Here is a 25,447-nt window from a genome sequence, read left to right as displayed (position 1 = left end):
TCGTTTGTCTCCTTCAATCGCCTTTCCTTTACCCTCGATTCTTCATCTCACTCGAGCTTGATTCCCTCCGGATTTCGCGGTGCTCGATAACCGTTATACCATTTTTCCGTTCTTGGTTCTGATCTGCGGTTATCTTCGGGCTTATCCGAGCCAGTAACAAGGAACGTCGTTCCTCGTTTCACCACGGGAAATTGAGGATAACTGTATCCTTGATTTTACCTGTATACCAATATAAATATTGGAGGATGGCCAATAATATCAAGCTTTAAGAAAATTGAGGTGTCAAAAATTCTTGAATATTCATTTACTTTCTTCGACAGATTACTGATTGTAAAACTTTTGAAGACTTGTACTAAATTCTCCTTTGAGATAGCATGTTTTTTAATCTGAGTGAATCTTTAATCCTAAGTGTGATCACACCTCTTTCCCCTCTACTTGGAGTAGCTATTGTTTCTGATTGACAGAGAAGGAAATTTTTTTTTAAAAAGACAAAATTGAATGGTAAGTACTCATGTATAGAGAAGTTCTGGTCAATTGCTTACTAAATTTGGATAAGTGACTACATAATACTTGCGTAAAATTCTAAACTTCCAGCTTCAACTAAGAAAATTAAAATAGTACTCCAGTTCATGTAAACCTATTTTCTTTTTGGTCTGTTCCAAAAAGAATGACCTCTTTCTAAATTTGGTAATAATTTAGCTTAAACTTATAATTCTACCCTTAATGAAAAGCTTTTGTAGTCACACAAATATTCTGGACCCCTTTTTGACTTGTTTGGGATCGCAAATTCCAAAAATCTTCATTTTTTCTTAAACTCCGTACTCAGTCAAACAGGTTCACATAAATTACTGAGGGAGTAATTTATTAGTCAACAACAACTAACCCCACAATATTACATTTTGTGCTTTATATGATATAATCAATACACTTGTATATTTCCATAAATGAAAGTTCCAATACAAAAGACCCAGATACTGCATGCAAATCACTTTTGCATGCATGCACGACCAATATTTTCTTTTAATTCTTACCACAACATACTAAAATATGGAATACTTCCGTAGGATAAATTAAATGACTGGATAAGAAGACAACTTGGTGATGTCACAATGACCTCCAGTACCTCTTATAATTTTCATGAATCCATTCTCACCCCAAGATGTTCCCCATGAATTCTTGAATAACCAATAATTTTGACCTTGTTCATCAGTTCCATATCCTATGGCTGTAACAGCATGGTTAATTTGATATGCACAACTTCCATGATAAGTTCCTCCTTGGTAGAATTGGAACTCTTGGCTAGCAGAAATTCCAATTGACACTGGTTGTTGAGTTACGGCTTGCAATAATGCTGTTTCACTTTCAGGCACAACTTGATAGCTACTTATTTTAACTGCTGGTGTGAGCTCTTGGCTTCTGCATGTGTCTTGTTGCGTTTCATAAGGGTAGTCTGATTCAGTGGAAATTCCACCATTTTCAATGATGAATTCAAATGCATTGGTCATAAATCCTCCTTTGCAGCCATTGTTATTGGTGGTGCAATCGAGAAGTTCTTGCTCAGAAAGTTCCACCTTTTGGCCTGTTGCAATTTGGTATGCTCCCTCTAGTGCTCCAACTGCAGAGAATGCCCAGCAACATCCTATACGTAGAAAATTAGTAGTACGTATTAGCATAATATCAAGACATAGAAAGGTGCATCAACATTTTATTAAAAAAAGAAATACTTATAAAGGAAAGGGTAATAAATAACTAGTTGCAAGGACATGCAGTAAGAATCCAGAATTTAGAGTCGATGGGTTCTGATCTTTCATATATGTAGTATAGTAGTACTCCCTCCGTTTTATATTAGCTGAGGTAGTTTGACTCGGCACAAAGTTTAAGAAAAAAGAAGAAGACTTTTGAAACTTGTGGTATTAAAAGCTTAAGGGGTAAAAGGTTTGTGGGGCCATGACATATATTTGTGTGGCTATAAAAGCTTCTCATTAAGGGTAAATGGATAAAATGAAGAGTTTAAAGTTAAATTATTTCCAAATTTAGAAATGTGTCATTTGTTTTGAAACAGACTAAAAAGGAAAGTACCTCATCTAATATGAAACGGAGGGAGTAGGTTTTTTTCTTTTTCCCGCACTCATGCACACATATATAATACAAGTTAGATGTACGTAGTAATTTCTATCTAGTGTAAATCCGTCACTAAGGACATGGTGCGTTAAAATCATGTGATGTTTTATCTTACCACAAAGACCTTGGTACTTCACTTCAGTGACAGCTCCTTTCTCTCTCCAATCCAAGTTCGACGGCATGTCATCAGTTAGATCATTAATCTTGAATTCCATCGACGATACCGGAGAAGATGGGAGGTGTGAAGGCATGTTTAATCCAGTGTACCTGGCAAAAAACTCATCTGAAGTAATATCGGCAAATTCATTGATGCCCAACTTATAAGACAGATTCCCTGCCCTATTGATTGACTCAATGAATTGCATGTTTTCTTTAAATATCATGAGTCGTTTTCCTTTTTCTGCTTCATCCTTGTAAACTCGTCCATGACGTGCCATCCACAGCTCGTGTCTCTCTGACACAGATAATTCTGGCTGCAGGTTGCGAGCCGTTGCATGAGACTTGTACATGCCAACTACAAAGAACAATATTACAACACTGATCAAATTGATTTTCATAGCCATGGTTAAGTATAAGAGAGGGAGAAATATGGTTTGATCACAAAGAATATTGTTGTAAGTTGTTTAAGGATTGCATTAAATGTCTTTGGTAGCATAGCGTATATATAGAGGCGTAGATGAGAAATTATATCACAATAACTATTCTAGACTGCCAGTAATATAACCTCCTTTTAGTTAACAACTGGAAATTAAAATAATTCCGTCTTGGAAAAGTAGTTTTGACTTGACCATTTGGATTTATTGATGGAAAATCTGAAGTTATGTATCTGCCGAGTAATTCCTTTTTCGGATTATTCATTTCTGGATTGCACTGATCTTATGCTTTTTCAGGAAATTTCGATTATAGTATCGAGAAACTAATGAACTAATTGCACAATCAGTATAGCAAAAGTTGGGATCCCATACTCTTGAGTCTTGACATAATGGTGCAAGTTATTTAAAGGCATATGAAAATTTATGGTCAAAGAAAAACTCATTTGATTTTTCAAATAGTAACTGTGTCACAAAATGGGACAAATAGTGTTTGGTTTTGCGCTGATTTTCTTACAGCGTTTGAGTTTTATCATTTCTTGAAGGACGGAAAATTATTTACAGTAATTAATTTTATTTTTACTTAAAAATATAAATCTATTCAACATTTGATACTAGAATTTTTTTTCAAGGAGAACTTTGCACTTTTATAAATTGAGAATCTCTCCTTGAAACAACAAAAACAATGCTAGCATCTACAATATAGTTTTTTAGAGAGTCTTGATTGGGGGAGAATTTATTCGCTCGGTAAATTTTTTCTTTATATTAGTAGATTAACGTAGGTCAATTGACCAAACTTATATCTTTTTATATCTCTTTGTCTAATGATTTATCGTCGCCAAAGTTTGTTTGATAACTTTTGCACGATGCACTGTTATTTCGACCCCAACGAATAGAGTACATAATTTCCCAGCTCAAGGGAAATTTCCACAGCCATACTGATCAAAATAATTTTCATAACCAGGTAATTATTTATGAGGATGCCCAGAAAAGGTACTAATGCTAATTAAATGTTTTACTTGCATTTTCCTAGCGCCAGTCCTTTCGTTGATGGCAAATCAATCTGAAGTCTTCGTCGTTTGCCCAACGGCACTCTATTAGAGTAGTACATTGGTCTTCCTAGGTAATTGGACGCAAATGTTGTTGTTCTGAGGTTCTGTCAACTTCAAGTCTATGCTGACTGGCCCACGGCAAGCTAAGTTTATTCGTATTCTCAAAGACTCATTTTTACTCTCTACATAGTATAAGCCTTTATGCTTTTGAACTTTTGGTGGTTTTGTTCTAAAAAAGAGAAATTACTCCCCACTTTCTAGTGTTAGTAAATTTTGTGCAAATGGAGTCTCCGCAAATTTCCTCCGCCTGTTAAGCCGGTGCAAGATGAGATTATTTTTTCCTTCCCCCTTTGTCTTTTTCAAATTAGATAAACTATAGTATCTATTGGTTGGAAGGAGTCTTATTTCTTTCAAAATATTTTCAAGTACATTGACACATAAATGTATTTCAGGAAAATAAGTTAGAAGAGATCGTGACACGACTAAAATGAAACACCACTATTCAATATTGGATTTCCACTCTTGAGAGTTCAGAACCTACCACGAATTAGCACATGGTATATTCTTGATTAGAACTGCCTAATGGTGTTCATACTTAGTCTTTACAAAATTTCATCAGTAAATAGTGACAAACTAGGTAGGGATGTTTTAAGACACATATATCATCATCTCATAATATAGAAACATATGGCCACTGTTGAGTGAAAGAACTAATTAACCGTCTAAACACTCATCAATCAATTTAATTTCTTGCTGAAATATACTCTTACTTCTTGCCAGTTACTAGACATGGATTGCGGATATTATGATATATAGCTTGCCGAATATTCAACCTTTGATTCTTAGGCATATAGCTCGTTTTCTTGCGTAAATTGTAATACTAGTCGGCATTCCTTTCGATTTTTCTATCATGTCAAATTAATTCAAGTAGTTGTATTTTTTTGTTAAGACTCAGCATTAGTCTTGGGACCATATCTATATTTATAAGCTACACATTGATGCTGATCAATCAAAACCACATAAAAAAAACATTCATATTATATTGTACAATTAATTCGATGCTAAATAAGACGTTTACTAAAGTATTAAAGAAAAGCTATAAATTTTATCTTTGAAAGTTGGATAAATTTAAAACTAGAACGAGATTATGTATGTATTAGTGCTAAATGCAAGAGATTCTGAAGGTGCAACAATGGCGGAAGTTTAGAGAGAGAGTTAGTTGAAAGAGGAAATGAACTCACTATTCTATTAAAGATACATTCGGTACATTTATACACCTAGATAACTAACTAATTTAACTTAACTAACCAACTGTTGGACAGCTCACTAACAATTGTCACATAACAGAACTAACACGTGACTAATACATGTGCTATTTTACTATATCACAATATGCCCCCTCAAGCTGGAGGGTGTAAAATGTTAAGCACTCCAAGCTTGTCGAGTAAATGCACATGTTGAGCAGTTCCTAAGACTTTGGTCAGCAAATTAGTCTATTGCTCCTTTGTATTCACATGAATTGCTTGAACTACCCCTTCTTTGATCTTGTCACTAATGAAATGGCAGTTGATTTTTATGTGTTTTGTTTGTTCATGTACATTGGGATTTGCTGCAATCTGAATAGAAAATTTACTGTCACTAAGGATTGTCACTGGTTGTGTAATCTTCACACCCAACTCTTTAAACAAACCAAGTAACCATATAATCTCAGCAGTTGCAGCAGCCATGCTTCTGTACTCTGCTTCAGCTGAGCTCCTCGACATAGTTTATTGTTTCTTTGATTTTCAAGACACCAAAGAACTCCTAAACTTTATCGCATAACTAGTAACTGACCTCCTTGTGTTGGGGCATGCTTCCTAGTCTGAATCACACCGCCAGTATATTAACTCTCATTTGTGATCAGAAGCCAATAAGATTCCTTGTCCTGGTGCACCTTTCAAGTACCTTACAACTCTTACTGCAGCATCTCAATGAGACTTCTTTGGCCTTTGCATGAAGTCACTTAAGGTTTGCACAGCATAATTGATGCCAGGTCTTGTAATGGTGACATATAATAGCTTGCCAACCAGCCTTTGATAAGCACAGATGTCCTGTAGTAGGGGATCATCCTTGATTGCATTTGCCTGATCATACTCCAGTGAAGTGAGTTTTGCATTGGCCTCCAAGGGTGTGCAATCAGGCTTAGCCCCACTTAACCCCATCTCTTAAATGAGTTGGAGCGCATACTTCCTCTGGTTCAACAAAATGCCACGCTCGGATCTTAGCACTTCAATTGGGAATTACTTAAGTTCTCCTAAGTCCTTGACTTTGAACTTCTGATGTAAGATATCCTTGGCATATTTAATCAAGCTTGTACTGCTTCCTGTGATAAGAAGATCATCCACATAGACTAGGAAGTAATACTTGTTATCAAATGTAGGAACTTTATATGGGCCCCAAAGATCCATGTGTACAAGATGAAATAATCCATCAGCTCTAGAATTACTAAGTGGGAATTGCAACCTAGTCTGTTTTGCTAAGGGGCAAACAAAGCAATTATTCTCTACTATACTACTAACATAGCTATGTAACTCCTTTATATTCTTCATAGTTGATAGTGAAGGGTGTCTCAGTCTCATGTGCCATGTGCTACTGGTTCCTCCATACAATCTGCTCATTGCACAAATAGCCTTCGCTTGTTAGTTAATCTTCTATCTCTAAGCACATATAAGCCACCTCTCTCTTTAATAATCTCATTGACTCTGCCATTGCAGAGGTCCTGAAATACACAAAAATCAGGGAAGAAGTTGACATTGCAAGACAGTGCTCTTGTTAGCTTTGAGACTAATAATAGGTTAAACCTAAAATGAGGTACAAAAAGGACATTTCTCACTGTTTCTTTATCCAACAAATGTGCACTACCAGTATGTGTGATATCAACCCTTCCTCCTACATACAAATGTACTCTATCATGGTTAGATTTGTCTGTAGCTCTAGTATTAGTTAACAGCTCTAATTTAAAGGCAATATAATGAGTTGCTCCTGAGTCAACAATCCATTCCTCTTCTTTCTGGTTGGAATCGGACATTAAGCAAGTGACATTACCTGCCATATTAGCATGATGTTCACTAGAATCTTTGTTTTGTAAATTCAGAATTTGATTATACTGTGCATCAGTGAAGTAGTATCCCTTATTCTTAGTTGTTGTCTATTCATGTCCAGCTACTTGAGAGCATGATCCAACATCTGCTTGGTTCACAACTTCTAAAGATTCTTTCTTCTAGTTATCTGGCCCTCCTCCACCATGATTTGAATACCCATTACCAGAATTTCTCCAGTTGTCAGAGTTCCTTGTACCCTGCTTGTTCTTTGGGACAAAATCTGACCAACTATCGATTGACATAAGAGTGGCTCTGATACAATCTGTAACGGCCTAGGCCACTAGTGATATTGTCCGCACAGGTCCTAGGCCCTCGCAGGTTTAAAATGTGTCACTAGGGTCTAAGGTTTGTTAACTTATATACCCGGCATCCATCTTATGTTTTGCCGATATGGGACTATGTCTAAAGTCTGGGGTATTACACTCACATACATTGTTCATGATCCATGACAAAATAATAACAATCAGGTCTCATATTGTTCCTGTAAATCAGTTGTCTTGTAGGATTCCTTTTTGCATGTGCCGGTCACAAACCCTAGCTTCCCCTTCCCCAAAATTGCAATCCTCATTGACCTGCTCCATAAACTATAGTTTTCTGACCCAATGAGCTTTATCGGAATCGATACAGGGCTCGAAGGAAGGACCCATAAACAGGGGATATGTGTGGTCAATTATATTTTCTCCCATTATCGTGTCAATAGCAGTAATTGATTTAACGAAATTGATATATTTAGGCCAGCAATCAGTTTGAGAGTGTCACAGTGTGAGATTCCAGTATCTCCCACTCTGATACCATGCTAAAATGAAAGAGATTCTGAAGGTGCAACAATGGCGGAAGTTTAGAGTGGGAGTTGGCTGAAAGAGGAAATGAATTCATTGTTCTATTGAAGATAGAGTCGGTACATTTATACACCTAGCTAGCTAACTAATTTAACTTAACCAACTAACTACTGGACAGCTCACTAACAGCTGTCACATAACAGAACTAATAGCTAGGCATGTGACTAATACATGCGCTATTTTATATCACAATAATTAGACACTGCTATCCAATTAGTTGCTTAATATTTGGATTGGACCTTCTCTTTTGTGTTTGTCTATGACGAGTACTTGCAAATGCAGGATTTTGATTCTTCTAGATTAACTTAAGCATTATCATGATAGATATTTAGATCATTTCTAAAATTCAATTAACTAGAGCCTACAAGTTAGTGTAGAAGTCTCTCTTGACAATTATATATACCTCGTTGTGCTTGTCATTTTGAGGCAAACAAGTTGGGAATTAGAGTTTTCTCAAAAACAAATTGTTCTCTCCTCTAATGTTTCTCCGACATTACTTACTGCTAGTTGGTTTTTGGGTTCATACAAAAATTACTTATTTTGATAGAAACGGGTTAAAAGAACTTGTGGAATCTACGACAGAGAAACCTAAGAATCAAAGATTGAATAGTGGAATCTCGTGTTTATGGAATCTAAGTCTTTAATAAGGGAAGCATTTTTTTTATCATTCACTCACATTACCAATCTTTTCACATAGAAAGTTTTGTTTAACACTTATGTACATACAAGGAGTTTGTAGCATATATACACAGTAGACACACCACATAAAATATGAACAAGGTGATAACAACAAATTCCCATGCACCAAAGCTTCTCAGCTATTTAAGCAGTTGGATAAGAAGCTTGCATAGCAATTCCACAAGTTCCTTCTGCAGCATCAATATCTCTTTGCATTCTAATATAACCGTTCTCTCCCCAACTAGTCCCCCACGAGTTCTTCACTAACCAATACTTTGTCCCGTCACTAGTTTTCCCATATCCGATTGCTGTAACACCATGATCTAACTCAGTTCCACATTCTCCAGTAAAAACACCGCTAGAGTAGAACTGAAAATCTGATCCACTAGCATCAATGGCAACGGATACAGGTTGGTTAGCAACTGCACTCAACAGAGCAGATTCACTGTTGGCTGGAACATCTTCATAGCCAGTAATCTTGGCAACATGGTTGGATTCCTTTCTAGTTTTGCAAGTGCCATCGGTCCCCTCGTATGGATAATTTGATTCGGTAGTAAGTCCATGGTTCTTGATGATGAACGTAAAAGCATCATCCATAAGACCTCCCTCACATCCCATATCAGAACTTGTATCGCAATCCACGAGTTCTTGCTCAGATAAAGATATTAACTTACCTGTTTTGATCTTGTTGATCCCCTCAGTAGCAGCAACAGCAGAAAATGCCCAACAACATCCTACATTATCAGCTTAATAAGATTTTCTTCTGTAGCATATACATTAAAGAAAATGTTATTATTTACATGACCAAATTACTTGACTTACCACACTGCCCTTGGTCCTTAACTCCAGTAACAGCGCCCTTCGTTCTCCAATCTATGGTGGCGGGAGCAGTCACATTTTCATACCTGAATGATATGGTTTTTGATGACTTCTGATGAGAAGACATTTTGTATCCGTTGTGAGTCGCTCTAAATTCCTCATTTGTTAAATCTGCAAATTCGTTGATGCCCAACTTATAAGGCCTGATTCCTGCCTTGTTGACTGACTCAATGTAATCAACGTTGTTCTTGAATATTTTTAACCTCTTTGCCTTCTCTGCATCATCTCTGTACACACGTCCAAAGCGAGCCATCCAGTACTCGTGTTTCTGGACCATTGATGCTTCGTTCAAGTCACGAGATGTGGTTTGAGAAGCCCACATTCCTAACACTAGTAGAGCTACAAAAGCAAGCTTCCAATTGCATATCAAAGCCATCTTTCAGTAGCTGAATTTTTCTGTTGAATCTAATGTCTCTTTTTGAATGTTGTGGATGAAATGCTTAGAGTGACTACGCTATTTATAGTACTAACATTATGGTTATATATATAGGTAACTCAAATTTTTATCATTTTTAATTGAATGACTTAGCCCGGCGGGTTATGTATGACAGACTGATTGCGATAACAATGATGGATCAGACACGCTGTTTGATGTCCTCAAATAGATATCTTACAATAAACCTTTCATATGCAACTATCTGACAATTTTTCGTTCCATAATTTGGAACATTTATTGGCAAAGTTTTCTGATTTAGCGATGGAAAATTTGATCACTATGCTGTCCTATCTGCAAATAACATTCACTTCTGTTTTGACCTTAAATGTGATAGGAAAAGGAACCCAAAAAACGGGGAAAAAAACAGAAAAAAACAAAGAGAAAGGCTATAACAGCAGTTTGCCCCTTACGCAACAGGAAAGAAAACATCTTGATGAATGGCATGTCATCTTTTTTTTTTTTTTTCCGCAATCCTCTAGGCAAGCGTCTAGGGCTAGTTTTTTATTAATAAAAAGAAAAGAAAATACAACAATTAGGAATAGTACAAATAAGGGGGACAATAGCACCGGTATTGTTACCCATATGCCTTGGCTATATAATCACTCATCTGCGCCTCACAAAGCCTATGGCAGCCTCACGTAGAGGATTCATGGTACAGCTGCCTGCAAAGTCTCACGAGGGCATATAATCTCATAGCTGTGCGGATAATTTCCAAAGGCATAGGACCAAGGTAACACAAACCGGGCTAGACCTTATCTTACTAATTTCCAATTGCATGTCATCTTTGTTTTATAAGATTACGTTATTTTCTTGAGTAAACAATTCAAGAAATATGGGAACTAGTTTTGTTACAGAACTTTTTATCATTATATCTGGAGAATGAAAGATACAGAAAGAGCAATAGTGCAAAAATATCAAATTGTTGAGATGTTGATAGTCAGTGAAGCATAAACATATAAATGTCGAACAACACAACCTAATAGTAGTACTTGGTATATCCCCAACTTTCACCACAAAGTCTTAGGAAGCAAAGAACTCAAGATTTTGTTATGTAAAAACAAACTTAGGAAAAATGACACCTGTATAGTCGCTGTAAAAATAATAGCCGAAAAATGTATAAATTTTGTATATTTTTTGTATATATATATATATATACATTCTGTATGTTATATACAAAAATTATACAAATTTTATACACTTTTTTGGCTACCAGATATAAATAGTTTCTGACGCGGGCTAAAAGTGATAATACTCCAATAAATTAGCTTATTCGTTTTCCACCAGACCGTTATCAAAACCAAAGACCCTGTTGCTTCTATTACAGCCTGAGATTGCAGTTTTTACATGAATAAACATCAGAGGCATATTATCCAGGAACTACGGATGGGATGATAACTGGAGGAAAGACGAAGAGACAGTTGATTCTGGAATCAAAGAAACATGGCATCCACAACCTTGGTACCATATCCTAGAATCTGTAGCACTGGAAAACAGAGGACAACTATTTGTGTATCTGGTTAGTTAGTCAAATTTCAAAATTATTTATCATCTAGAACTTGGTAACACCTCAAATAGTTACCCAACTTATATGAGCTCTCCAGTAGGGAGTCAATTAATCACTCATGCATTTAGTATTCACTTGGTCCCATATGGAAATGCGCAAAATTGTACCAAAGGGAGAAGGGGGAGGAAGAAACTAGGAGCACTCGAACATAAAGACATACATCATACGCTACTCATATAGAGTGAACATTTTCATTTTAAACAAGGCCCTTGATATGCACAGAATTTCAGTATGTACAACAGCTAGCCTCAAGCCCGAACTAGTTGTGGTTGGCACCAATTCCATTCTGTGCAAGTCCAAATTCATATAAAATTTGGAACATCACATGTGTTTCAGCTCAATTGCGAGCTATGCTATCTATTCCCATTAAGAGCTGGAAAAAATCAAAGAAATTCCTACTTCACATTCTACAGCTTCTGAAACTATGCAAGCCTTACCATCCTCCTACAGACTTCAGGGCGTTGATATAAACGCAGAACTGCTTGAATTGTTATACCAAGTGTCTCGGAAGAGCCTGTTTATCTTCACATCCTGCCATATCAGCATTAAAATTATTCAGAAAATCAATAGATGGATGAATGAAACAAGATTACCAGGCTTCATATTGGGAATTTATTCTTGCAGAGCTGAATCATACCCTTGCAAGTTGCGCAAAAAATGGAGAAACTTCAAAACACTAGTGTGCCACCAGCTTCTCAGTTTCTGATAAATTAAGGTTTAAAGAGCCACAATAGCATTCAGGCTCACGTGTCCATCAACAGATTAGAAAGCGCTTGAATCAATGATTTGGGATCGAAAAGCACACCCCCTTTTGGATCATGGATGGAATCCACAGTGACCTACAAGAACTCAATTTGTCACCTAAAATGAAGAGGATCACCAGCAAACCAATCACTTATGTGGGTCTAACTACATTCCATGATGCCGACTGTTTGCAGATTTCAAATGAGAACTTATTTTTGAAATTACAATGAGAAAGCGCATGAACAAAAGAAACTGATGCAAGTACATTATTGATTAACCAAGTAGCATTTCTAATAAACATGAAACAGGAACATACCACATTGAAAATTCCCTGAGAAGCCAGGCGTTCTATATCCACATGTATTTGGCCATTTTTTGGCACCAGAAGGGTGTTGATATATTTGTTTGGCTGAAAAGAAAAATTAAACCATATAAAAATAGAATTTTGATTTTCATGACAAAGATTCAGAGTATTGTTTGTGCAAGTACATGATATCTAGTGTTATGTGTTGCCATTCAGCTAGTTTACAAATGAACTAAAAACAAATTAAATCTACAGCGAGAACCAAATGATTTTGACGGAATTGCAACAGATGGAATATCCACTTTTTCATTGTTTGGCCATGAAATAATTTATACTCTCAAGGACACTTTACAACGAAATATCTATGCCAGGTATCTTGGGTCATTTTCCTCAAGTTAATATCTCTCTTTCTATTCTTAACAATTTAGGAAAAACTTGTGCCCCAGATGTTCCACCCATTAATGCTAAACAACTGATGTTTTTAGTTCTCATATTAGGAACCGTAAAGGCATCTGGTACAATCAATTGGGATAAAGGGAGTAGCAAATGACTCAAAAATTAACTTACGAGATGCAGCAGGAATAGTGTGGGAGATACCCAGGGGAGGAACTAGGGGGTACCTCGGAAAACTACACTGTATATACCTAGGCAAATATTCTCAGATCTTAAGATTCATTAGCTCCATCATTTTGTTTGAAGATATATGCTCCAGTCAATTCCAAAGTTTGCGATGTCTCATAAGCAGGACCAGGAAAAAGGCAGCTAATGCCTAGTAGCATTAAAATTGCAGTCTGATACAAATGAAAAGTTGAACAAGTGTCAAGCTGGTGGCTAAGAAACTTTAGAAGATTTGAGAAGAACTTTCTCTAAGAATTTGAAACAGACAGAAAAACGAAGCCTACTTCCAATAAAAGTGAGTCTTTTTTTTCACTGGAAGCAGGTTGATGAAAATTCAAAAAAAGATTCTGAATTCAGTTGACAGCCTATGAAGAACCTTACGCTACATTAAATTTACTTAGTTTCCCAAGTAAAAAGAGGTCTATTGGAATGCAACTTCTTATTGTTGTTGTTTATTATTTTGTTGATCCATAAGTCACTCATTCCGAGTTGCTTTAGGAATTTCTTATTTTCTTTTAATCGAAAAAAACAAGAGATCCTAGAGTGCTTTAGATTAGCGTTCTTAGAGTTCTTATAAATAGCAGCACTACTAAATTCAACTATCTAATTCATTATTCATTCACCGAATGGTTAATGATACTTTGCCTTCTGGACTTAAATTTTTTTTTCCAAGAACCACTAGATGGGAGTTTTCTTGTTTTCCTTACAAATTAAGGCTCTGATTATTCAAAATAAACCCCTCCCTACTGTGCTCTCAGTCTCTCACCACTAGATGCAACCTAAAAAGAAGAATATCAGTATCAACCAGTGTTGTGAAAAGCGCTCGCTTCAGCACTTAAAGCACGAAGCGAAGCGAGGTGGGCACATGGTCGCTTCTATGTTGTGAAGTGTAGCAGGTGAGTTGAAGCATGCGCTTCTGCTAAAAAGCGAGAAGCGCGACTGAAGCGAGGAGCACGACTGAATCGAGAAACGACAGTAGCGAGCGCTTCAGCATTTTAAGTGACTGGCAACGTTAAAAATAAAAAAACTGTGTCTTTTTTCGAAACATCATCGAGCAGCAGAGCAAAGCAGCGACTAGGGTTCCCATTTTTCGCACTTTTCAAGTTCAAGTTCATCAAGTTCAAGCCCAGTCTTAAAATAGCAGCGAAATGCTGCCAAAAAATTTTTTCACTTCAGTTCTTTTTCTCATTCTCTTCCTTTTCTTCTTATTTTCGTTTCAGTCATTAAAATTGCAGCGAAATGCTGTCCAATTTTTTTCTTACTTATTGCCATTTTTTCGTTTCAGTATTTATTTTAATATGTTTTTTTAAAATTCCGCTTCACTTCAAAAAAACGAGCGCTTCGCTTCTCGCTTCACGCTTTAAGCGAAAAGGGGCTTGTCGCTTTTCCTCGCTTCACGCTCTTCACAACACTGGTATCAACGACCTGAACAAGGTACACTAAGAATATTCCCCTTACTGGTTTCCAAGAAAGAATATCTTCTGAGTCATGGAAACAACTAAGGGGATATCTGGAGAGTCCCCACTCCCCACCACACTCTCTGAATTGGGAAAGAAAAAGAAAGGAAGACATGGATTAAACAATGCCACATGCAAGATCCTACAACCATACTCAGGAACCTTTTGAGTAAACCAAAATTTGACATCACTTTCCTAAAGTTGCATCTTGGCGATGATGTGAAAAGAATTCAACTAAAAAATGCATGTTCCACAGAAAAGGGCTAAGTGAAATAACACAATTAAATGAAAATCCATATCAGTTAGTCATTCACTTGAACAATAAGCTACTTACAGGATTTTTAAGACAATTGTGAGGATTTCCATAAGTTCGATTTAAGGCATCAGTAATGGCAGTCACAAAGCAAGAAGCATCAAAGCCACTAGTTTCTCGATCATGAGTGCCATTCAAAAGAAGTACCTGGGATTAGGAGGCAGAAGCAAAAGAACAAGAATAAGATGAATTGTTGGGGAAGGAAAACCATAGATTAATAACATTGATAAGAGAAAAGCATCTACCGAATGAGGAAATCATTGACATAGAAAATAAAGTTTCTCTCAGCAAGCAGCAATACAGTTATCATTTGCATCACCTAAATTACCTTGGGACAAGTCCGCGAAGAGATGGTTTCTCCCACTCCAAGTAAAACCTTCAAATGGAGCAAAATCACTAAGTAAATTGTTTGCTTTCTTCTTTTTTTAAAAATTTGGAGAAGAAGAATGCTTATTATAGTAGTGATGACAATGTCATGCTTGAGAAGATGAACTCCACTTGAGAAACAAATTAGTTTCCAATATTAGGTCTATCTTAGACGTACTTATTTCTTGTTGTACAAGCATAATTAGACTCGATAAAACCAGATTCTTGCACATGCTTTAAGAATGATATATGAACAGTACGAATATAGTTACAATCACCTTGAATATGGGGGGGGAGGGGGGGGACTAACTAAAAACAAAACAAAAAAAGGAAAACAAACAAATCCTGGGTTGTAACAGTGCACCATCCAATGCATTTCATGCCTGTGCTCTACATATCAAACTGTAGTGTGGAAGAACAACTTATGTTGCATGGTACTCTACCAAAGAGGGGCAGATGGAAGTAAAGAGGGATCCCATGGCAAATATAATACAGTCGACACTTCTCAACTGTTCCAAGGCAGTGGGATTTACATTGGGGAAGACCTGTTCAAAGGGCAAAAGAACCAATGAATATCAGCACTCAGTAGATCATCAACAGATAAACAAGCTTTCCATGAATCAATACTGTTACAAAAGCACAAAGCTCCAACATAAAATGTTGACAGACTTTTTTTATGCTTTGTTATTACATTCAATGTTAGATAAAATTGTAATTACAATTATTTTGGAAAAAATCATTTCTTTGTATTCGTCATTTGACCTTTTCAAATGCTACAAAATATTTCCTTGTATGGTGATATTAGGAATGTCAGTAAGTCTCCTTCCAAGTTTCCAAGTTTTTATTTCAATTTCCCAATTTACAATTATTTTTTAGTTCTCCGACAGAGACCTTTTATTTACCACCAAAAACTACCATCTTTATCAAAAAATAAAAATTAATTTTTAAATTTATGTTATTTCATTGTATTCATCATTTGACCTTTTAAAATAATAAAAGAATTCATTAATTCCTCGTACACGACATTAGGAATGCAGTAAATCTCATTTCCAAGTTTCCAAGATTTTTGTTCCAATTTTTTTCAAATTTTTAGCAAGATAAAGAAAAAGCAACACTTTTTTTTGGTTACATAAAGCTTTCAACAAGGTGAATGAGGAATTGAACTTCCACAATCCAAAGAGCATATAGTATGATGTTCCTAACATCCAAAGTTAAGATTGGACAACCATTGGAGACAAATGATTGAAAAATATATTTTTTCTCCTTCCTCGGGCAACAACAGTTTGAAAACGAGGGTTTAGCTTTAAGAACCTATCAGAAAGTATATATCCTTTTATAAAATTTAAAAAAAAAACGACAAAGCAGATTATGGTACAGAGTTCAAGTGTCGTCTTTCTTTTCATTGACAAGAACAATAACCATATTTACCTCATGCAATAAGTTGCTTCCTTCACTGGACATGTAGAATATCCGCTTGATTCTAGAAGGAAGTGCTGGGGCTGAAGATGCCTCCTGTCCAACAAGGTTCAAAAAGTGAACTTGGTTTGAGTAGGACAAGACCAACCTACTGCAACAACTTTAGCAAAAAATGAAATAACAAGTAGCCAAGATTTATTGTATATCCAACACTTTCCATATTGTGTGGCACATATTAAACTATTCAACAGAGGTATAAAACTGAAATATCTAGCAAAGGTAAGGACCATGACAATGTTAGGTCTTTGGACTATATCTCAACATGAACCACTAGTCCCTAGGAGCTATATGCAGGGTACTCACTAATTGCTCCAGGCCAAAGTACAAATTCACAAAATCCTTTTGAAATCACTACACGAAGGCCCTTCTATACAGACTCCCAAGTGCCAATATCTATGAAACATATCCAAAACTAAGCATCTCATATTTCAATCTCTTTCTTTAGTGGATCAAGAAAGTATAATACAAGTTATTTAGCAGTCTCACAGATATGGAGTTCATCATTCAAGAGTATCTAAACCCCAGTAAACAAGTCTCCTTAAAAAGGGCCATGTCATACTTTAAGCAGTAAAATTATCTACAACATACAAACAGATAATGAATTGTTCTTATCATTGCACCTATCAAATGAATCAAAAAGTAAGTCCCAGATAGGTTATCAAAATATATCAAGTGTTTCTGATTTGAGAATAAATTATGATAACAAGGTTTGACAAAAACATCCCAATTCAGCAGGGACCATAGCAGCTCCTTTTAGGAAGATGGCATTTATCGTGGTTATAATTTATGTATTAAATACAATGATAAACCTTGCAAGAAGTATCTGTTTTGAGAAAATTTTAAAAAGAAACAAAGAACAGTAAAAATCAAGATTAAAAATTGTGTTTATACCTTGTCTATAGGTTGCATGGATCCATGGGTTGGGTGAGATATTTCATTCTGTCCGCGTATAACAGTTCCATCCTACACATCAGTTACGTGCAACAAGGAAAACTTTAAATTGTAGTTGCAAGACAGCAGCCATTAACTACATTATTTGAAACTCCCCCATCTGATCAAAGGAGATTCATACTAGTGGCTTAACGAGCAGTGAGCATAGGAAACAGATTTTAAATTTGTCACTTTCTGTTCAAAGTCTTATTTGTTAGAAGGATCATCTCATCCTCAATTCTTAAAGAAATTCAACTTCATCACTTCTGAGATAAATTAAAAGGTGCTATTCTTGGGTAGTATTTAGAACTGCTGTTTGACATCATTGTTTAAAATGACTTTTGAGTCAAATTATGAATACTTCTCATGATTACTACCTTATGTGTGGATTATAAGCAGCGATGTAATTGATCAAGCAGATCCAAAAGAAGATGACATAGGTTCCTTAGTTCCCTAATATTAGCAAGCACAAACATGGACCTGTTAATCTTTTACTTTGTCTATACACTTGAGCTGATTAGATCCGATTTTCATATTGTTGCCTATTCCTGCGGCAATTTGTTGAAGAATGAGTCAGCAATGGGTACTATTGACCTATATCTTCATTGAAACCTTGGATTTACGGGATCAATGTGAAACTTTGTACTTGTAATAGCCTTCTAGCCTCCTATGAACCCACACACCCCACCCCTAAACTATTCATATCCATAAAGGACTACAGCTGCTTGTTAACTTCACACCCTAGAATAGAGTTTAAAAAAAAAAAGGAAATAGACACCCAAATGATTTTTCAGGCAAATATGACCAATTGGAAGTAGAAAACTGATATTATGAATTGCCTGAAAAAATATCAGTCGGGCATAACACAGTTGAAAAATAGACTTGAAAAAGAAAAAGGCAAACAAAAATTCCTCTTTCTGGCTATATCATCTATCTCTTTATCCTTTTCTTTCCCGATAAGTCCCTAGTTTTATGGATTTATGATTTTCTTCTTGCAAAACACTCATTTTCATCTCTTTAGCCACACCTATCAAAAATTATTTTTCCCTTCACCATAAAACATCCATTTGAAAGAAAAAAAACGAATAATAGTTTAAAGAAGTGCATGATGCTCTCCTCACAAACTGACCAAGATATTCCCAGCACAGGAGAGACATCGATGCAAGTAATGGACTTAATGAAATTCAAAGGCACACGTTCATATTCATTTGCATTAGATGCTAAGTGGAACTGGATTCCTTGTGCCTCTTTATAGATGTTTAGTCTATAATAAATAAGGAAGTCCAACAATACAACCTGAAAAATAAATAAATAAATAAATAAATAAAACAAAAGGCTCTGGTGATGAAGGATTGAAGGTAGCAGACAGAATAATTAAGGAGTCAAGGCATAGGAAGGAGCGATTAGATACTAGTTTTAGAGAACATAGAGATCATACCAATAACTCACATCCCAGGGTAAGCCTTTCATTTGTAGATATCACAGGAAGGACCAAACTTTCTGCTGGAATTTCTGAAACCCGTGAAAACAAAAAGATTGCTGCATCTAAAGACTGGAAGAATAAGCGTGCTCCAGCAAAGAAAAAGTTCCCTATACTGCAAGTGTCATAAGGTCTAGTTACCAACTTCAGTCACTACTACAAGTATCGATGAAAATAAACCACTCAGAACAATGATTAAAGGAAATAGTAAGATAAACAGACAACTAGCAAGATACCTTCCATTGCTGAAACAGAATAACTCATCTGAACGCCGGAGAATCTGAAAACAGAAAGAGCAACAGCTGGTTCTCAATAGCAAGTCCAACAACTTCTATAATCAATCATTTAAGAAGACAGAAAGAAGAGACAATTAAGGGGTAAGAATAAAGTATTTATATTTCCAGTGGAAGTTCCATCTTTATGTATGACAACAATCAGTAAATAGCTTCTGAAGTTTAAACCATATTATAGGATTTCAACACCATGGAATGTTGGTACAACGATAGAATTTGATGGAAAATTAATGATTCGATTGATACTGTACAAGTGCTCAAGAGGTGAATATTTATACACACAAGCTGCAAATTAACCGTCATTGCCGAGTGGTCAGTTGGTGAACGCCATAACCAGAGTTTGATTAAATTAGGGTCACCCCAGTCCCCTATCATGAATCATTGATCGGAAGGGGGCAAAATAAACTGAAGGTCTATCTAACCTACTAACAACAAAGAAGTTCAGATTACGAACAGTACTAGGTGTTATTTAGGCATAATGAAGCTATTGGGAACCTTTTCTTGATAATAGAATAATAAACAAGAACCGGAACTGCTTTTGTATAACGGAATTGTAGCATGGTAGTTTGGGAAATGGGTTAAATTTCAGTGCTTAAAACTGCCACTAATGTCAGATATAGTCATCCATCCCATTACAGGCTTGAACTCCTTATTCTACCCAAATTTGGCAACTTGTGCCCTTAGATGTAACTGCTTCCACTCTAAACAGATAAAAAAATATTATATCACATGTATACAGAAACGTATATAATCCCGAAATAAGATTTCACATCAACAAAGAAGACAAATTAAATAGCATAATAATGTTGAGAGCAAAGTCGGGAACATCTACAGAAGACGATATCCTCAACAAAATTCTGCAAGTTAATTTTCAAGCCAATTCAGCATCTTAAAAAGATAATCTCTAGCTTTTTTAAAGGGAAAGGATAAGATAGCATTGAAGCAGTTGGAAATATAGTAGTGCCTAATTGGCCAACCTGATCCTGGAAGTAAGCCAAGAAAGCTCTTATAGTTTCCCTATATGGTTTTGAGACACCTTGCCATAGATCATGGCTGCCCTCCACAATATCGTACCTGTCATGATCAATTAACAAGTACAAATGGGTATACAGAATTCAGTAGAACCGGATAAAAGATGAAAAGGTTCTCCAAAAAAATCACTTTTCTTTTTTTCTGTTTATTTCCTTCTTTTCTTTCCTTATTTCTTTTGTTTTTTGCTTTAAGATGCCATTATTCTAGTATATATCTTCAATTTTATGTGAGTGCTACTTTTCCAAGTAGACCTAGGTAGTTTCTTAAGCTTGTACTTTTTCCAATCAAATATGTGAGAATTAATTCTTAATATAATGAATTTTTTATTTCTTCTAGGTTACTTTTATGCAGTCTTATCTGACAAGTTTATGGGTTTCTTCTACATCCTCCAAGTTTACAGCCATTGCTAGTGTTCGGGTAAACAGATACAGCCCAGATAACCAGATCTGCACAGAGATTAATTCAACATTTTTATTCTTTCCTAAAGCTCTGTCCTTTGCCACACCTCTTTGAAGAATTTTGTAGTTATAGTTCCACCTGGGTTTAGCCACGATATAAGAAAAATCAAGATAAGCCCAAGGAACCCATTACCATCACATAGCAGTTAGTCTATATAACCATCTAAATCTGTGTCGATAACATTTTACCCACTTAGCATGGATAAAAAGGGCCAGAAATTCCACAATGAAAATGACAGCAGCATTTTTGCTTCAAATATTTCTTGGAGAAGAATCCAAGAGTAACTACCATTCTGATTTGGCTCTCTGTGGATCAAGAGGTAAACGATGACCAAGCAATATTCGGACTGCACGAGCCTCTGAGGTACTTTGGTCTGACAATCTCAAACATCTTGATCGTATATCTCCAACAGCAGGACCACCTAAATATTGACTGTCAACTTTGTTTATCATTCATTCATTTTGCCAGAAAAACATGCGTAAGAATGATGCAAGAACTTAACATGGGAACAAACTCATTAACATAAACTGTAGTCTTTCTGAAGAAACTTCACTTTCTCTTTGTTTCTTAGAAAGGCCTAAAACATTACTAGATATAGTCGGAAAGAGTGTTGCTGCTTCTTCTGTAGAAGATTACGTCATCATACCTCTTGAAATGTAAACTATCATAGCCCGAAATATTTATCAAATGGGAATGTCATGTCTTAAAAATACTGCTAACACTAATTTTCAGACGCACAAGTTTAGTAAACAGATAGAGAGGCCTAAAAGGTTAAGGATAAAGAATAGAAAGGATTGGAACTTTTAACCATACCAAGAACACGAACAATTTCAGCAGTACTGCCTCCATCATCAGAAACAGGGAGCACATGAGCTACACGAGTAGTTAGTTTCTTCAGCTCTTCAACCACACCATTAAATGCAGTTCCACCTGTAGCAGTACCAAGTTCTCAGAATGCAAAGTCATCAAGAATCTTGATATATAATACAACAACAACTAAGACTCGATCTCAAGCAAGTTTGGGTTGTCTATATTAATCCTCATTATCCATGTCGCTTCATTTAAGCTCATCTCAGTACCAATATTAGACAAAATAAAATAAAAATAAAAAGTACTAGAAGTTCTCTATGTTTTCTACTGGCATATAAATATATGATAGGATTAAAAGACTCCTAGAATACATAGCTATAGAAAACATCTTACATGAGTAATTAGAAGAGAGTAAACGTATTTTTGATGTTTTAGACCAATTATGAGTCTTACAAAAATTAGTTCTCTCTTCTGGTACTCTCTTTGTAATTATCGGATGGTTACACTGATTTAGTGTAACCACTTTTATAGTCAATACAAATATGTTACCTTTTAAAAAAAAACATCTTACATGACTAAAACAAATTTCCAATTAATTCATATCAACAACAACAACATACCCAGTATTATCCCACATTGTGTGGTCTGGGGAGGGTAGCGTGTACCCAGACCTTACCCCCACCTTGTGAGGATAGAGAGGTTGTTTCCAAAAATATTTTTATCGCCTACATAAATATTTTTTTTCCATTTTGCCCTACTTTTCATTAGGCATGCACGGAATCCAAGAGCTCGTAAGTCTTTTGAGAAAATTTCTTACATGTGTTTTAGGTATACTTTATTGTAAGCACTTTCACTCACCATGGTTTTACAACTACAGGTCGATGCATCTGGAGGTCAACACAGTACATGACCAAACCATATCTCAAGCGACCTTCTCTCATTTTATTCTTAATATATCCTACATGCACCTTCAGTTGAATGTGGTCATTCTTTATCTTGTCTAATATTGTAAGATCACACATCCATTTTACTATCCGTATCTATATGACACTTATCTTGTGAAATATGCTGGACTTTAGTGATCCAATATATACTCTCACATAATGTTGCTGATCTTATAGCTGTTTTTTAGAACTCGCATTTCACTTTGGTATGTATCGTGTTATCACATAACGCTTCTGTAGCACTTCATTTGAACCATCCTATTTTGAACTATGTGTAAAATCTTTATCTATTATACCATTACTACATTGAGCTTAGATAGCTTAATTGTTTGCGTTTAGGCACCGCAATCCCGTATAATTTCACCTCAACTTCACTCTTCTTATGCTGATGAAATTTCTAATGCATATATACTTCTACTTATCCTAAAACCCTTACTCTCTAGAGTGTTTCACCACAATTCAAACTTTTCATTGAAAATCTCATTGGTTTCATCAATTAGACAATTAGCATAATATTGTCAACAATATCATATACCATGGGACGTGATCTTGTACGGTGTTCGTTAGCTCATCCATAAGGGTGAACAAGTACGGGGTCAATGTCGATCTCAAGTTTAAACCCACGGTTATGGGAGACTCCTTTGTGTCTCCTACAATTATTATCACACTAGTGACATATCCTTCATACATAACGTTTATGGCATTTATATATTTAATATAAATTCGTTTCTTCTCCAACACCCACCAAAGTACCCTTATTGATGCTCTATTGTATGCTGCCTATTCCAATATAAAATTATTTTCAAAATAAAAAATAAACTGTAAACGAAATAATGCGGAAAATAAATGCTAAACTGAGAATGAACCAATTATTATAGTTGGAATTGCAGATTAACCAGATAAAATTCAAAACAAATGTCAATCATAAACATTGCCTACTACCCACATTTGGCACTGGTAACCAAATGTATGAGAGAAATAAATTGAAATCGCAAGAAACAACATAAAAGATTCTCACTTTGAATCTAACGCTTAAACAACTCTGCTCTATGCCAGGTGCCCCGGGCTCAAGGACCCAAAACAGTAACAAGAAACAAGTAACTTTTTGGTTTCTGGGTGCTTTCAAGATTCAACATGTACATACCCATTAGTCAATTAAGCACGTAAATCGACAATCTTTCCAACAAAAATGGAACAAGAAAAAAGGGAAGTTGGGGGATATTATAATAAACGTACCAGAGAAAACAAGAAGTGAAGGTTGATGATGGGACCCAGTGGAGGAAACACTAGTGGGGCTAGAGGAGGAGCAAAGACAGTGACGAGCCATAAGGGAGAAAGATAGAGATGTTGAAAATGGGGAAAATGTGAAAGGGAAGTTAAATAAAGAAGGGGGCTTGGGCTTGAGGTTGAAGGGTCCCAAATAACTGTCCGCCATACTCGTGGGAATTGTCATAATACCATAAACGAAACAACCCAAGTTTCCTTAGCTTTTGCTAATGCAATCTCCAATTCACACACATGCACATCACCGGCCATAAATGGACGGACTCTCCTTAAATGAGACAATTCTCTTTACTGCCTCCTCTCGTTTTTCTCTTTCTTTTCTTCTTTTGTTTTCTTTTTTCCTCTTTTGCCACGTAAGTTGTATAGAGGCTAGTTGTTTTACTTGCACGGAAAAGGAGGAAAGGCTTTCTAGCCACTTAAAACTTTACGGGATTTTAAAAGTCTATACATAAACTTTTAACTTTTTTATTTGAACACTCAAACTCATTTTTTTCGTAACTAATAAATATATTTGATCATTGACCATGCTCATATAGCGTTAGTTGGTCCTAATCAGCAGGCCGCGTGAGGAACACGACGCACAGGAGCGTGAAAGTTCCCAACGCCCAACAGTACAACATGGGTTGTATTTAATTATCTTCTTATTCATTCCTTCTAAAATGCACCTTTCCTCTATTTTTAAAAATTTGAAGCTTCATTCCTCCTTCTTGTAAAATTTGAAGCTCCATTTTTAATTTCTTTTTTTATATTTTCAAACCATGAAAATGGTGGAAAGTTGTATATTTTGTCATTATAGAGTTGAAGCTAAGTTTTATATCACTTGGACCAAATGAAGCTCGATCAGAACAAGATTAACAAATAATAAACGAAAACAAAAAAAATGAGAGAAGTGATTATGATTGATTTTGGAAGGGGGTAAGTGATTATGATCGATTTTGAAAGTTCATCCAACACGACTAACCTCACGCCATATCCACCACCATAAACAAGTCCTTTTTGAATGTTGGAGAAGGTGAAAAGAATGTGAAAGATTCTGGAATATAGCGATCGGGGAAGGTGAAAAGAATCTTCTAGAATTTTGATGCAAATGGCGATGAGGGTCTTAACCGCGAGGAAATGGCAGCTTTGGTGGTTGCTGTAAACCCTAGGGTCATACTCAGTGATGAGCAGATCAGTGCCATTCTCGACGAGATTTTCCGAACTTATGGAGAGTTCATCGATGGCGAGAAGGGCCTTACATATGTTCCCCTCACTTTTCAGATTCTTTTCACCTTCTCCGATCATCAAAATTCTTAAATGAACAGGGGAGGGTTTTGTTAGAGAGAGGTTAAAATGAGGGGGGGTCGGTCTATGGAATGAAAGAGGAGACCGGGGTTAGGGTTTTCGCGCCCTTGACATGTAAGACATCCATTGGTCATTTGCTGACTGGATTGACACGTATGTGTATATTTAATGCACGCACACATGATCTCTTATCAAATGTGTTTATTAGTCACAGAAAAAATGAGTTCAAGTGTTCAAATGGGAAAATAGAAAGTTTATGTATCGGCTTAAAAACATCCGATAAGTTTAAGTGACCAGGAAGCCATTTTGCCTAGGGAAAAAGATCATTATTGCTCCAGTACTTTTAAAATTCAT

At 35.9% G+C, this 25,447-nt stretch overlaps 3 protein-coding genes across 5 annotated transcripts; all 3 read right to left on the bottom strand.

Moving 5' to 3' along the window:
• Positions 1 to 862: 862 nt before the first annotated feature.
• LOC107784290 (senescence-specific cysteine protease SAG39-like) lies at positions 863 to 2,787 on the bottom strand. The gene is made up of 2 exons (XM_075250243.1): positions 2,237 to 2,787; positions 863 to 1,639 (listed from the first exon to the last, which is right to left on the bottom strand). Exons 1-2 carry the CDS (start codon positions 2,682 to 2,684, stop codon positions 1,071 to 1,073), a joined length of 1,017 nt encoding a protein of 338 aa, XP_075106344.1. The 5' UTR covers positions 2,685 to 2,787; the 3' UTR covers positions 863 to 1,070.
• A 5,592-nt stretch (positions 2,788 to 8,379) lies between these two features.
• Positions 8,380 to 9,761, bottom strand: LOC107784289 (senescence-specific cysteine protease SAG39-like). The gene is made up of 2 exons (XM_016605395.2): positions 9,243 to 9,761; positions 8,380 to 9,154 (listed from the first exon to the last, which is right to left on the bottom strand). Exons 1-2 carry the CDS (start codon positions 9,673 to 9,675, stop codon positions 8,565 to 8,567), a joined length of 1,023 nt encoding a protein of 340 aa, XP_016460881.2. The 5' UTR covers positions 9,676 to 9,761; the 3' UTR covers positions 8,380 to 8,564.
• Positions 9,762 to 11,476: 1,715 nt separating this feature from the next.
• LOC107784292 (uncharacterized protein YNL011C) lies at positions 11,477 to 24,146 on the bottom strand. 3 transcript variants are annotated; one of them, XM_016605399.2, is made up of 14 exons: positions 23,762 to 24,142; positions 21,585 to 21,701; positions 21,060 to 21,192; positions 20,258 to 20,354; positions 19,224 to 19,267; positions 18,946 to 19,102; positions 17,469 to 17,540; positions 16,530 to 16,613; positions 15,545 to 15,646; positions 15,064 to 15,111; positions 14,757 to 14,882; positions 12,360 to 12,452; positions 11,937 to 12,138; positions 11,477 to 11,830 (listed from the first exon to the last, which is right to left on the bottom strand). In XM_016605399.2, exons 1-13 carry the CDS (start codon positions 23,976 to 23,978, stop codon positions 12,043 to 12,045), a joined length of 1,386 nt encoding a protein of 461 aa, XP_016460885.2. In that variant the 5' UTR covers positions 23,979 to 24,142; the 3' UTR covers positions 11,477 to 11,830; positions 11,937 to 12,042. The 3 variants fall into 3 exon arrangements, with proteins under 3 accessions (XP_016460885.2, XP_016460887.2, XP_016460886.2); XM_016605401.2 differs by lacking the exon at positions 11,477 to 11,830 and adding an exon at positions 12,992 to 13,138 and having other exon boundaries at positions 12,114 to 12,138; positions 23,762 to 24,146; XM_016605400.2 differs by lacking the exons at positions 11,477 to 11,830; positions 11,937 to 12,138 and adding an exon at positions 12,968 to 13,138 and having other exon boundaries at positions 23,762 to 24,146.
• Between the last annotated feature and the right edge of the window lie 1,301 nt (positions 24,147 to 25,447).

The sequence above is a fragment of the Nicotiana tabacum genome, chromosome 3 (genome assembly GCF_000715075.1).
Source record: "Nicotiana tabacum cultivar K326 chromosome 3, ASM71507v2, whole genome shotgun sequence".
NCBI classification, from domain to species: domain Eukaryota; kingdom Viridiplantae; phylum Streptophyta; class Magnoliopsida; order Solanales; family Solanaceae; genus Nicotiana; species Nicotiana tabacum.
This window is presented reverse-complemented; position numbering and strand designations above follow the sequence as displayed.